Source organism: Numenius arquata, chromosome 7 (assembly GCF_964106895.1).
Source record: "Numenius arquata chromosome 7, bNumArq3.hap1.1, whole genome shotgun sequence".
Classification (NCBI taxonomy): domain Eukaryota; kingdom Metazoa; phylum Chordata; class Aves; order Charadriiformes; family Scolopacidae; genus Numenius; species Numenius arquata.
Genome location: NC_133582.1, coordinates 44,468,351 through 44,480,559, shown reverse-complemented (window position 1 = coordinate 44,480,559; position 12,209 = coordinate 44,468,351). Strand labels below are relative to the sequence as shown.

The 12,209-nt window shown below is 35.5% G+C and overlaps 1 protein-coding gene across 4 annotated transcripts in view; it reads left to right on the top strand.

The window, feature by feature from the left end:
- Window positions 1-12,209, top strand: part of CNOT10 (CCR4-NOT transcription complex subunit 10) — a 35,467-nt gene that overhangs the window by 3,707 nt on the left and 19,551 nt on the right. For all 4 annotated transcript variants that reach the window (XM_074150301.1, XM_074150304.1, XM_074150303.1 and 1 more), the window contains exons 2-9: window positions 1,928-2,019; window positions 4,780-4,941; window positions 5,471-5,621; window positions 6,616-6,761; window positions 7,634-7,720; window positions 8,424-8,507; window positions 9,550-9,667; window positions 11,374-11,523. In XM_074150301.1, coding sequence (XP_074006402.1) covers window positions 1,928-2,019; window positions 4,780-4,941; window positions 5,471-5,621; window positions 6,616-6,761; window positions 7,634-7,720; window positions 8,424-8,507; window positions 9,550-9,667; window positions 11,374-11,523 — 990 coding nt within the window. The remainder of the gene's footprint in view (window positions 1-1,927; window positions 2,020-4,779; window positions 4,942-5,470; window positions 5,622-6,615; window positions 6,762-7,633; window positions 7,721-8,423; window positions 8,508-9,549; window positions 9,668-11,373; window positions 11,524-12,209) is intronic.

The window sequence follows — 12,209 nt, the reverse complement described above, 5'->3', positions numbered from 1 at the left end:
CGTGTTTTAGTTTTCTCTCCTGCCTTTCCCTTTCAAGGAAAGGCACTGCAAGTGGTGTTGATGAATGCCTTATGTGCAGTCAGATTTTATAGCAGGTGCATGGAGTTCTGCAGCCCCTTGAGGATCCCTCCAGAGTACTGAAACTGCTGAATTCTGAATTTTATCTAAATCACAGTGGGATACTTTGTAACTCACGGGTGTAAGATTGTTGAGATTTTAAAATCTGAACTTTGTTGGCATCTTGATGCAGGATGAAAGTCACAGCCAAATATTTACAGTTCTTGCTCAAATGTGTTATTGCATAGGGCAATGGAAGGGATCTTGCTATCTTCCCAGGAACAAGCAAAAACTATGAGTAGATTACTAAGTCTGCTTTATTCCTGCTGTGGATGTTAATTGATGAATCTTCTGAGGTTTGGCTGCCCCTTACTCTTGTCTGTTGTATATTTTTAAATTTTCGTAGTCAGTAGAAGATGATGCAGATATATTGGCGATGATGGGGAATGGATTTTGCAGTGGAGTTCACAGATAAGTGTTTTCATTGGTTCAAAGTGGAAAAAAAAAAAAAGCTGAGTTCACATTGCATCTGTGAATTCTAGGGGAAAGAAAGAAAACAGTAAATTTACAAAGCCTACCTAGCCTATTAAGATAGCAAAAAGTAGGGTAGAGCAAAGCTTTCACTCTGAAATTCAAGAAATTATTTTCTGCAAAAGTGGAAACCCTTGCTGGTTTATGAAGTCTTTGTCTCAAAAACATTAAATGATTTTTGTGTGTTCTAGCACAAGAGTATATGTTTCTATAAGTGGTGGTTGTGTGGTGGTTTTGGGTTGGGTTTTTTTTTCCTCCAGTAGTTTGTGTTCAGTACAGGGAAGGGTTTGGTGGGCTTTTTTTCAGCTTTGACATGGAATGTCTGTACTGTGGTTTATAATGCAGCTTCACTGAATTCTTAATTATATGATGGCAAAAGGGTTCAGTAGACTTCTTTCTGAAAAATATGCTCAATGGGGACCAAAAGGTAAAACATTAGGAATTTTATGTCAAAGAAACTGAAGACAAGTAAGACCATATTATAGTGCTATATTAATGCTTAAAGGGGCCACCATCATAATTGCTACATGCTGTTCTTGGTGTCTTAATCTGGAAATGGATATAGTTTAGTTTTTTCTGGGGAAAACCCACATGATGCAGAATAAGCTGCCTGCTCACCTCAGAAGAGAGATGGTTCAAAGGAAGATCTGTAAGATCAGGAGTGAGACTGAAAAAGTGAATAGGCAGCATTTGCTTGTGTCTTGCAGTATAATCACTGGATAGCGTTTGATGGAGTTGTTGAAGAGTACAAAAGTATAGAGACTTTTAAAAGTATATATCAGGTCTGTCAGTGATTATTAACAATGATGGTTCTATTGCAGCCTTATATTTAGGGAGAGTTTTTCTTCCAAAGCAGGGAGCTGGGTGGAAGTTCCAGTGTTTGCTCTGTTTTTTATGTTGTTCCCTAAAGCATCCATTGCTTGCTGTTCAGGAAGCAGCACATGCGATGCATGGGTTTTTCATGTGTGGTACTTATTTTATGATGTGTGGCTGTCACTGCTAATTTTTGCACAAATAAAGACAATCCTAATATATGGTTGGAGCTTTAAAGATAAATCTAAAATGTATGCATTGACAGTAAACTTGCAGGATTTTAGTTATTGACTGAGCACAGTAATTTAGCTGGGATTATTACATTTGCATTTTATTGAGAGGAATTCACTAGGAGTATAGGGTAACTTGAGATATTTTAGTGTGGCAGGGAGACAGTGCTGCAGTTATCTGAAAAGTTACTTGTACCAGCAGGAGGATCTTGAGAACTGGAGGAAACAAAATTTTTAAGCTGAATAGCTGTCATGATATTTGCAAACTTTCTTGTAATCTTCTGTCCACTTTACAGATCAAGGTACTGAGAAACATGAAGGAGCAGGTACTTCTGGGATTACTGATCAGGAAAAAGAATTGTCGAGCAGTGCGTTACAAGCTTTTCTGGTAAGACAAAGCCAAACTCTGAGACTTTTAATTTACCACGTAACTGCTAAATGAGCTTATATAATTATTTTTCCTGTTTTCTTAGCACAGTTGCAAATCTGTTAGCGGGATATTCTATCAAAAGTAGCACATGTGTGTAAAGCCAGCACATGCGTTTTCTGTCTGCTATGATATGAGAAGACTGAAGGGAATATTTGAATAAAGTGCATAAGAGCACCTTTAATCTTGATTCTCAAAACTCAGTAGCCTTAAAAGCTATATGGTGAGTTAATTAGAAGAACGAGGCTGCTATTTTGTATCAGCATGATCTCTCTGAAGAATTAATCGCTTCAAGCTAAAAATGTTGTGCTGAAGGGTTTAAAGGAAATGCATGTTTAAAAAAAACAGCAAACAAACCTCTTTGATGTAGCATCTTGTTATATTCTTTCACAAAAAGCATTGTATACTGTTCTGTCACTTTATATTAAAACATATTCTTCAACACATAACACCTACAGGCAATATTTAGTGTTTTGTGTTTCTTGGAAGATTTTTTTGTATGTTTTATAAGTCAGGCACCAGGTCTTTCAGTTTGTTTCTTTCTTTGCAATGTCTCCTAATTTTATTTAGTGTAGCAAGTGACAGAAAGTATAATTTGATTTTCTTTCAATTGCTGTATCTCTATCTCTGCAGTGCCTTGCATAATTCAGTTTTGGATGTGTTAAATAGGTCAGGGGAAGAATTTAAGTACTGTCTTTTGAGATTCCTCCCTGTATATTTCATTCATTACTTTTATTTTGTATGGAATGTTGTTACATGAAGTGCATGTAGTTGGTCCTTAAACAGACTACTGCTGATGTTGTTCACTGATGTCCTTTTGAGTGCTTTCTAGCTCAATTAACTCTTTTTAAGTAACTTTTTCTCATTGGCATTTGATCCTGACAACTAAAGGCACACGGGAGGGTCATCTGTTTTCTACCTTGCCCACAGATCTATATGCCTAAGATACTTCTCATCTGCTGATGACTTCATCTTTAGTTTTATACTTGTCCAGTGTATCTTGTTTGTCTCATGATTATTTTTTTTCTTGGTTTAAGAACTCCCTAAGTTCACGGAGTTGTGAGGTGGTGACAGATGTGAGCAGAAATAATCTTGTGCCTTGTTTGCCAATTTTGCTTGCTATTGAGTTGCTGTAAATAGCTTTGTGGACTATCTCGCATGGTGCTTTATCATATTGCACTTCCAATTTCAGTCTTGATAGAATTATTATAGAATTGTCTATTATATTCTATATCCTGTCTAGTAGAGTGGAGTAAAGGACTGTTAGCTGAGGGCAAACATCACAGAATAAGCTGAGCATTTGAGGGTTCAAGATTTTTAGTCCAACTGTGGTTAGAAATCTTGTTGCTGTGATCTGAAAGCTACTCCTGTTGAAGAGAAGCTCTGAGCTTGAACACGTGAAGAAAACCACTGGGAGATGAACTGTCTCAATTAAAGAACATGCCAGCAGTTGAGTTGCAAGTCCTTGTGTTTATGCACATGATCAAGAGCAATCCATGCTCTTGATACTTTGAGTTGTGGAAATACTGCATATCAATGTCTTGCTACCCATCTCTGTAAATTGTATAACTGTACTTTCACAGGAGACTGAAGGAGCTGGGATGGTACTGTTGAGAGTAGCTGCAGAATGGCAACTTCCATGGGCAGAGCAGAAGGACCAGAGAGCCTTTGTGTGTTATCATTCTTCCCTTAATAGAGGAAGTTAGGCAGGAGCCCAGGAGAAGCTCCATGGAACAGCATTTAAAAAGGAGCAGGAAGTGGAGAGTGGTCGTGGTACTCAAGAGCATAGCTTTTGATTGTGAAGCGTTAACAGAGATGGAAACGAATCTGCTTATCTGAGTGACCAGATTGGAAGTAACCCTGATATGCAAGAGGTGAAGGTGATTTTTCCTGTATAGGAATTGAACAGTACAGAGTGAGGGATCACTTAGGCTTAACATAGTTGAAAGAGTCTGTAGTTCTCTTTCATTCCTCGGTGCTGCTGAATTCCTCCAGCACAAACACAGAAAAGACTAAAACTGAAAGCTGAAAGAGGTGAGGCATTCTGAAGTCCTTGCCTATTCCCAAGGTCTTCATTAAATCACATCTCAGAGGAGCATCATGCTTGCGTCCTAGTTTCTGTTTAGGCATGCTTAGATGATTGAGTACTTCATTCAACAGCTAAAACTTGTAAAAATATTAAATAAACCTGTACTGGGAAAGTGACACCCTCTTTTTCCGACGTGTCTTAAGCTGATTTCCATAAACTGAATTGTAACTCAGTCTCTCCAGATGATGTGAAGGATGAACATAAAATTATGGGCTGGGACCTCTGTAAGCAACTGCAGCAACTCAATGTACATATGATGGGGAAAGATTATGAAAACTGAGGAAATAAAGAACCTTGAAAGTGAAAATGATATGATGAAGAGAAATCGGAGTAACACTTTTCATGGAAACATCTTTTTATAATAATCAACTACTCCATTTGTCCTTCCTCCACAAAATTCTTTTTGAAGTTTGGATATGACCTCAACTTTTAGACTTACTTCTCATACATGTTAATCTGCAGAAATGAAGAAGTGTGTGTGTAGATGCTTAATTCGTTTCACTTGCTGTTGATAAAGGAAATACTACTTTTCTCTCTAAAGTTACAGAGGATACTTTCATTGAAACTTAGTCGGCTGGTATTTAAACTTTGTATCTTCTAATGCACGTTTCTGGTATGTGTGCAATTTCCAGGCGGGAAACTATGATACTTGTTTACAACACCTAAATACCCTTCAAGACATAAACAAAGATGACTACAAAATAACTTTGAATACGGCTGTTGCTGAGTTCTGTAAAAGTAACCAGACGACAACAGACAACTTGAGACAAACCCTTAACCAGCTGAAGAACCAGGTAATGCGAACATATCGAGATGGTACTTGATTTTGAGTACTATTAACGGTGACGAAATCTTCCAGTGAAATGGGAATAAAACTTCTGCCCCTTGCACCCTAGATTTAATAAAGGAATATGAATGTAACTTTAAACGCTCTGAGTCTATTTAATCATTTTCGACATTGATTTTATAGTTCTGTTTTTAGTTATTGTTGAAATTGATCTGAAGCTGAAACATTTCAGGAGATTATAACTGTAGGAACACCTGCTATATTCTTTCAATAGAAAGTTCCTTTTTGAACCTGAAATAGTTTTTGAAATAATAAAAAAGTGAAAATGTTACTTCACTACTCAATTGACAGCTTTCTATTTCAGCTGCAAAATTTTGCTGGATTTATGTGGAATAACAATAAAGTTTATTAGCTTATAACTCTTACTGACCTATTTTTAGACACATTAATACCTTTGGATTATTTTTTTAAAATAGTTGATGCTTTTTAAAATCATAGGAATTGAAAGTTTAATGAAATGAGTTCTTTTTTTTTAGGTCCACTCTGTTGTTGAAGAAATGGATGGTTTAGATGATGTTGAAAACAGTATGCTGTACTACAATCAAGCTGTTATTTTGTATCATCTGCGTCAGTATACTGAAGCTATATCAGTTGGGGAGAAGCTGTACCAGTTTATAGAGCCTTTCGGTATGTAGACAGAAGAGTTTTGATCATGTGGTAACTGCAGAAAGATCATTCAGTCTTTCTCACTGTTAGACAAGTGATTTGTAATTTGCCTAATATGGTTCTAAAAAAGTCAGTAGGTTTCATAATGAAGAATATGTTTTACTTATAACAAGCTCAACGATTGAGTTAGTGGGGAAGGTACTTCAGAGACATTTAGCAGGTGAGTATAATGAAACTGAAATGGATTTTTGACAACTTTAAAAGGTATTTATGTGAATAAAATGTACAAGCTAATTAAATGATTTAAGATCTAGTATTTTGAGTCATCATACAACTTAATGGGTGGGTGTGTATTTGTCAGGGCACTCACATTTTTAAATAACTGCATTAGGTCATACATAATTATATGTGCTACATCTGAATATGAAGTCTCCAACTTTTATGAGCTATTGCACCCTTTGTAGTGGAGTTGCCATACTTGTATGAAATAACTTCATAACCCTCGTTGAATTTTAGAGGTCACAAGGCTGAAGGATGTATGTGTGTGGGTCTCAATAAATTAAATGCTACTGTGTTTCTCCTTCAATTCCTCCCAGTTTTCAATCTGCCTATTTGGGACTTGTTCTGTGAAGGAAGCCAAGCAGAGGTGTGTTTCTGTGGAATCTTTTCAAGTTCTATGGGATTCTGCGTATACATACGGCTCCATCTGTCTGTTTAGACACTGTATCTTTGGTACTGATCAGCTTAGACCTATTCTCAAAATCTATAAACATGAAATACATGTTAAGCTGCGTTGAGTCTATGCTGTAACAGTGATGCTGTTTGAACGAATTACCTTTTCAGTATATATATGATATTGTGTAGGTCTCTGCATTTTTTTTTCTGATTTTAATATATTGATTTTGCTCATAATGTTGCATAGATGCACTTCGTGGTAACTTTTTTTTCTTCAGTCATGGTTGGAAGGATTGGTATTAGAGCTGTAAAATCATTTTAACTTCTTTGCTTTATATAGAAGAGAAGTTTGCCCAGGCTGTGTGCTTCTTGCTTGTAGACTTATACCTGCTAACTTACCAAGCTGAGAAAGCCTTGCATCTGCTTGCTGTTCTGGAAAAAATGATTTCACAGGGCAACAATAACAGCAAGAATGGAAAAAATGAGGTAAGCTTAAAATCATATGGATGCCACTAAGTCTTTACCAGAAGTATGCTCTAACTCAATCCAAAATTACTCTTTTAAAATCAGAAAGTAACGTATACATGTTAGTAACTGAGTTAATTGTATACAGCTGCTGTTTATTTCCTCTCTTTCACTCTTTTCTCCTACTACCAGGGAGCTAAGAAGTGTTTGTGAAGTCAGAGACTTGCACTGCAAGGACAGTTGTCTTCAGGGTCAAATATTCATGGTTTTCCTTGCTTGTCTTGGATTATGACCGTATGAGACCCTGAGTTTGAAAGGGAAGTGAGTGTCAGAGAGGAATTGCAGTTGTGTACCATAGTATGGGAAATGAAGCATCTTTTTTATATAGGATCTAAAAGTATGGGACATACTTTCAAATGAAATATTTGTTGTACATCTTTTGGAAAAATCAGTAGAATGAGTAGTGGCTTGGAAGTGAAAAGAGGGCACTTCAGTCTTTTCCCATTGATGGAATGTCACATTTAAGATAAAACATTTTATCTCCAAGTATATAATAATTCTACTGAAGAAAATATTACAGAGAGACTATAGAATGTGTGTATCATCATTCTGGGTAAGAGAATTCTTAGAATACCTCAATTGCGGACAAACATAGCGAAATACTAATGTTAATATAGAATTCTGTTCTTCGTAGGCTGTTGTGATTGTTAGTGGATTTTGACTGTTAAGCTCAAATTACAGTATTTGGGGGTGTGTGTATTTTTTTCTATTATTAAATTCTTATTTTTCCTGTGAGTTTGATGAAAATAGCTTATAAAAGAATCTGTAAATTGAATTTAAAAGGTGACTAATAGTAAAACTTCCTCTTTTTTTTTTTTTTGTTTGATACTCAGTCAGGTAATAATACAAATAAAGATTCCTCAAATCAAAAAGCTGAAAGTGGAGCTTTAATAGAAGTTGCTAAATCTAAGATACATCAGGTAAGTGTCTGTGTGTTATTTATTCAAGAACATCAGTTCAAGTTTTTCTTAAAACTGAGTGCCATCTGCTCCAATCTAGTTCAGCATGAATTATGATACTCTTGTCTCTCCTTGAATTTCATGTTGTAAAACAAAAGAGTGAATTTGTCTAGCTCTTCCTTTTTGTAAGATCCATGTACAGGAAAAACTGACCTAACATAAAAAAGAATCTATTTCACTCCCTGCAGTTTATCATAATTTTTTTTAAACGGCAGTTAGCTGCACTGACTTTATAACTATTAGATCTCCAATAGTCTAAATCGGCTGAGGTTTTATTTCACCATACTGTTCTGTGGAAAAATATGTGAAGAAACAAAACGCTTCTCTCTGAGCATTCGCTTATTGGTGTTTTCAGTTTAGTAGGTAAATGTCTGGAATTAAGAGGTTAGATTATTCCCGTTAGTTTGTCATTTTAAGTGCTAGTATCTGTGTTTGAATATAGACCATTGAACGAAATGTGCCTCTGCTTACTGTAAATACAAAGCCTATAAACTTGTTGAAAGTCTGAATAGAATTTCTTTTTTAGGAAGACTTTCTAAACAGCTTTTTGCCACCTATTTTTAAGATGTATATAAAATATTCAGTATTGAATCTCTAGATGTGGTTCATCTTGCAAACCTGCACAGGTTACTGCTTTTTATTGAACAAATTTAATTTTTAACAGTATAAGGTGAGAGCGTATATCCAGATGAAGTCACTAAAAGCATGCAAAAGGGAGATCAAGTCTGTTATGAATACAGCTGGGAATGTAAGTATTCTTAAGGCTATTGCTTTTCTAATCTAGATCTGTTGTCTATCTTAAAACTGAATTTGCTAACTTTCTTTACAAAGAATGGTCTTATTGAGAATCATTGTCTGAAATAAGGCTTTATGTAGTCAGTTGGGTTTGTAATCTCTTTTCTGCAAGTGTAATTAATGTAGAGTTTTCTTACCTGTGCTGATTTCAGTTGCTCAGAAAAATGCACTTTATTGTTAACAATACCAAAATAACAGTGAATCATTATATAATAAACATGTTTGGTTTGCTTTATAATTTAAGCAGCGCAAAACAAGTTTTAGTTTACTATAAACTAGTTACAGGTATTACAAACTTGTGATGTCATTGGTGGTTTAAACCAGTTCATAAAAGAAGAATTCTGGGATACGCATTATTTTTTTGTTTGGTGGTATTTTGTTTTTTGGGTTTTTTTTTTTGGTGAAATTTTTGGAGGCTTACCTCTTGCTAGAAAGCAGTTTCTTTTTTTACATAGGAGTTCTCAACTCAGAATTACATCCACCATCCCAGATAAATTCTACATTAACTGAGGAGCAGGGACTAGGAGGAGAGCGCTTCCCTTTTGTTGCTGGTCTCAACAGCTGCTAGTTTGACAGAAATCATTCTGGATCATGAGGTCTCTGTTGGCAGACCAGGAAGATCACGGCCCAGGAGGAAGTTGTTGAACTCCGCAGGGAGGGAAGCGTGGGGAGGAGTGTACTAGAAGACAGGTTGGAGAAAGATCCTCTTAAACAAAAAGAGGATCTTCTGCACTTAGCCATTGCCGTGACAGAGTTCTCTAGAATAATGTTGGGTTTTAGAGCAGTAACAAAGAATGTGCAGTGTTGTATGCAGTTCAGAGGAGGGGAGTGTTAATCATGTGCTCAACAAAGAAATGCTACTTCTTAAAAGTACTAGGGTCTAAACCTATATATTTTTAAATGGTAGCAGAGGCAAGCCATTTGTGGAGTGATTTAGCACTAGAACTAGAAATCATAAAACAAGAGGTGATTAACTATTGTTTTCTCCTTCACAGTCAGCTCCTTCTCTCTTTCTTAAGAGCAATTTTGAATATTTGAGGGGCAATTACCGTAAAGCAGTCAAACTCTTAAACAGTGCAAACATTGCTGAACATCCAGGCTTCATGAAAACAGGTAAAATAGAAAAGCTTCATCCTGCAAGTATTTAAATGTGTAGTATAACTGGACTACTCGTTAATATTACTTTTAAGCATATTAATGATTACTTAAGGGAGTAGGCCCTGAATGTCATGGGTTTATATGCTGGATGTGTTTTCATCTTTCTTGTCCTCCCTCACGTAACACTGTTGTGTTTTTCATTGAACGTTCTTCTTGACAACGCAGCGGTTGTCTATGAAAATGGATTTGTGAAGGTGTCAATGTAATATTTGCAAGGCTCATACTTGGGTCTCAAAATCAAGACATGAAACAAAAGACAATGTTCTAGATCTAGAAATGAGATTTCAGATTGTACTCAGGATACCATAGCAGTTGAAATGATGATTGTGGGGGGAAATGCAAATGTTTCATGAAGTGTTAAGGTTTGACTTCTGTGGTATGCCATTTTAAGTTACTTTTATATCTGGAAAGTGTATATGTGTAGACATGCGCAGAAATATAACAGCACATAAATATGTATAATCTTTTAGATATACAAGTTACTTATATATGCTGTGTTTATATACACTCACTGTATATGTATTGAAATATATTTGAGATTTTAGTTGACTTTAAAACATCAATTGACAAATACAGAGAGAAAGCTGTCTTGTGTCAATAAAGAGTTAGAGTTTAAAAAATTACTTGTACTGTAAAACTACCGAATTTCTTTACTACTTTGTTCGATGCTGTTTTTATGATAGTTCTCTGAATTTCTTGTGCTGTAAGATCTTTTATCTAGTAGGTATTGATGCATAGATTGCAATTAGATGACGGAAGTCACAGGGTTGGCCCTCTGAGTAAATTTTTTAAACTTCTGCATTTACAGATAAGTTTTATAGAAAACATTCCAAATATTTGCCAGAATGCCTATTCTGCCATGTTTTGACACTTCTTTGGAGTTTACTGTAACTTATTTCTGACAGGTTTTATGCTTAAAATTCTCTTTATAACTTAAAATTTCTGGAAAGTTTTATTTTGATATAATTTTTTTTTTTTGCACAGCAGAATGTTCACTTAATAGTCTTCTTAGGTTATGATTAAAATAATGCCTGGTTACTTTGTTAATGGTCAGTTTCTTGGTTGTTTGGATTTTTAGTTTGCCTTTTTTTTTTTCTTTTTTATCAATGGTAACCCTGTAAACCCTCAATTACCAGCAGATAAATCAAAAGTTTATTTTTCTGTTCTTTTCTATTTAGAAGGAATTTCTTACTTTGTTACTTGAACATGATATATTTAGGAAGGAGTGCATTTCCTGTTTGTGTGGTTAGGTTGACGTGTTTGTTTATTTTATAAAATTATTTGATAATTTCCTTTTTACAAGAGAAAACGTCAAGTGCTTGCATGCTAAGTTCTGTGAAACCCTCCAGGTGAACTTACTTCACTTGCAATCTGTCAAATTGGCTTTATACCCGGCTCTCCTAGAATACGGTGCTCAAGATCTGGAAATCTGTGGCTGCTTATATATATATATTGGTCCTTCCAGGTCAACTGTCCAAGAGAACTAGAATGGTATACAGAAATGTAGGTTATTAAAATGCTTCTGAGGCAGGGATGTAACTGCATCTCACTGAAGAACATTTAATAGACTACCATAATATACTGACCCATGAGAGAGCGGTGGGAGCATTTTATGGGCTCAGTGACGTTTTTCAGTTTCTTGGTCTTTTGTGTTCTCTCAGGTGAATGCTTAAGGTGTATGTTCTGGAACAATCTTGGCTGCATCCATTTTGCAATGGGAAAGCACAATTTAGGAATTTTTTACTTTAAAAAAGCCTTGCAAGAGAACGATAATGCGTGTGCGCAGCTAGGAACAAGCAGCTCAGATCCAGGTAAGACTTTTAAGAGATGAAAACAGATGGTGGAAGAGGGGTGGATGAATCAAGAAAATAAAGGATAGAAGCTTTCAGTAATTATATAAGCAAAATTCCTGTTCCATCTCTTTGCAGGGGACAGGATAAGGAGGGTGAGAGTTTTAATTGTAACTTGATTTCAGACTATAGTTGCTGTTGCCAGAAATAGATGATGATGATGAAATATATTCTTTTTTTGCTGTTTTCTTTGACGTGCCATGGGGCTGGGGCAATTACTTCTGTCTCCTTTATAATCTTTGACCGTCAGTCGGGGGGTTATATTACAAAATAAAGTCTCTGTGAACTATTATGCATCATTAAAGTTATTTATAGTCCTGCCTATATGCTACCTGTAGGTAGAATCATCTTGAAGGACTTGGAAGATATAGAAAATGTGGAGTGCAATACTATTAAATTAGCATTTGGAAGATAGTGTGTTTCTCAAAATTTCTTACTGAACAATTCCCATACTTGTATGAGAAATGTGTATCTATTGTTTAGTTTTATGGTTAGTTTTAGCCATCTCCTTTTGTTTTTAAGTATACAAAAGGCAAGAAAATGAATATTATAATGTTTTCTTGCTTTGATTAATAATACTTAAGGTTTCTTTCTCTTCCAAGTAAATTATTTCATGATGAAGTGATATTTTTTCATTTCTTGTTTCT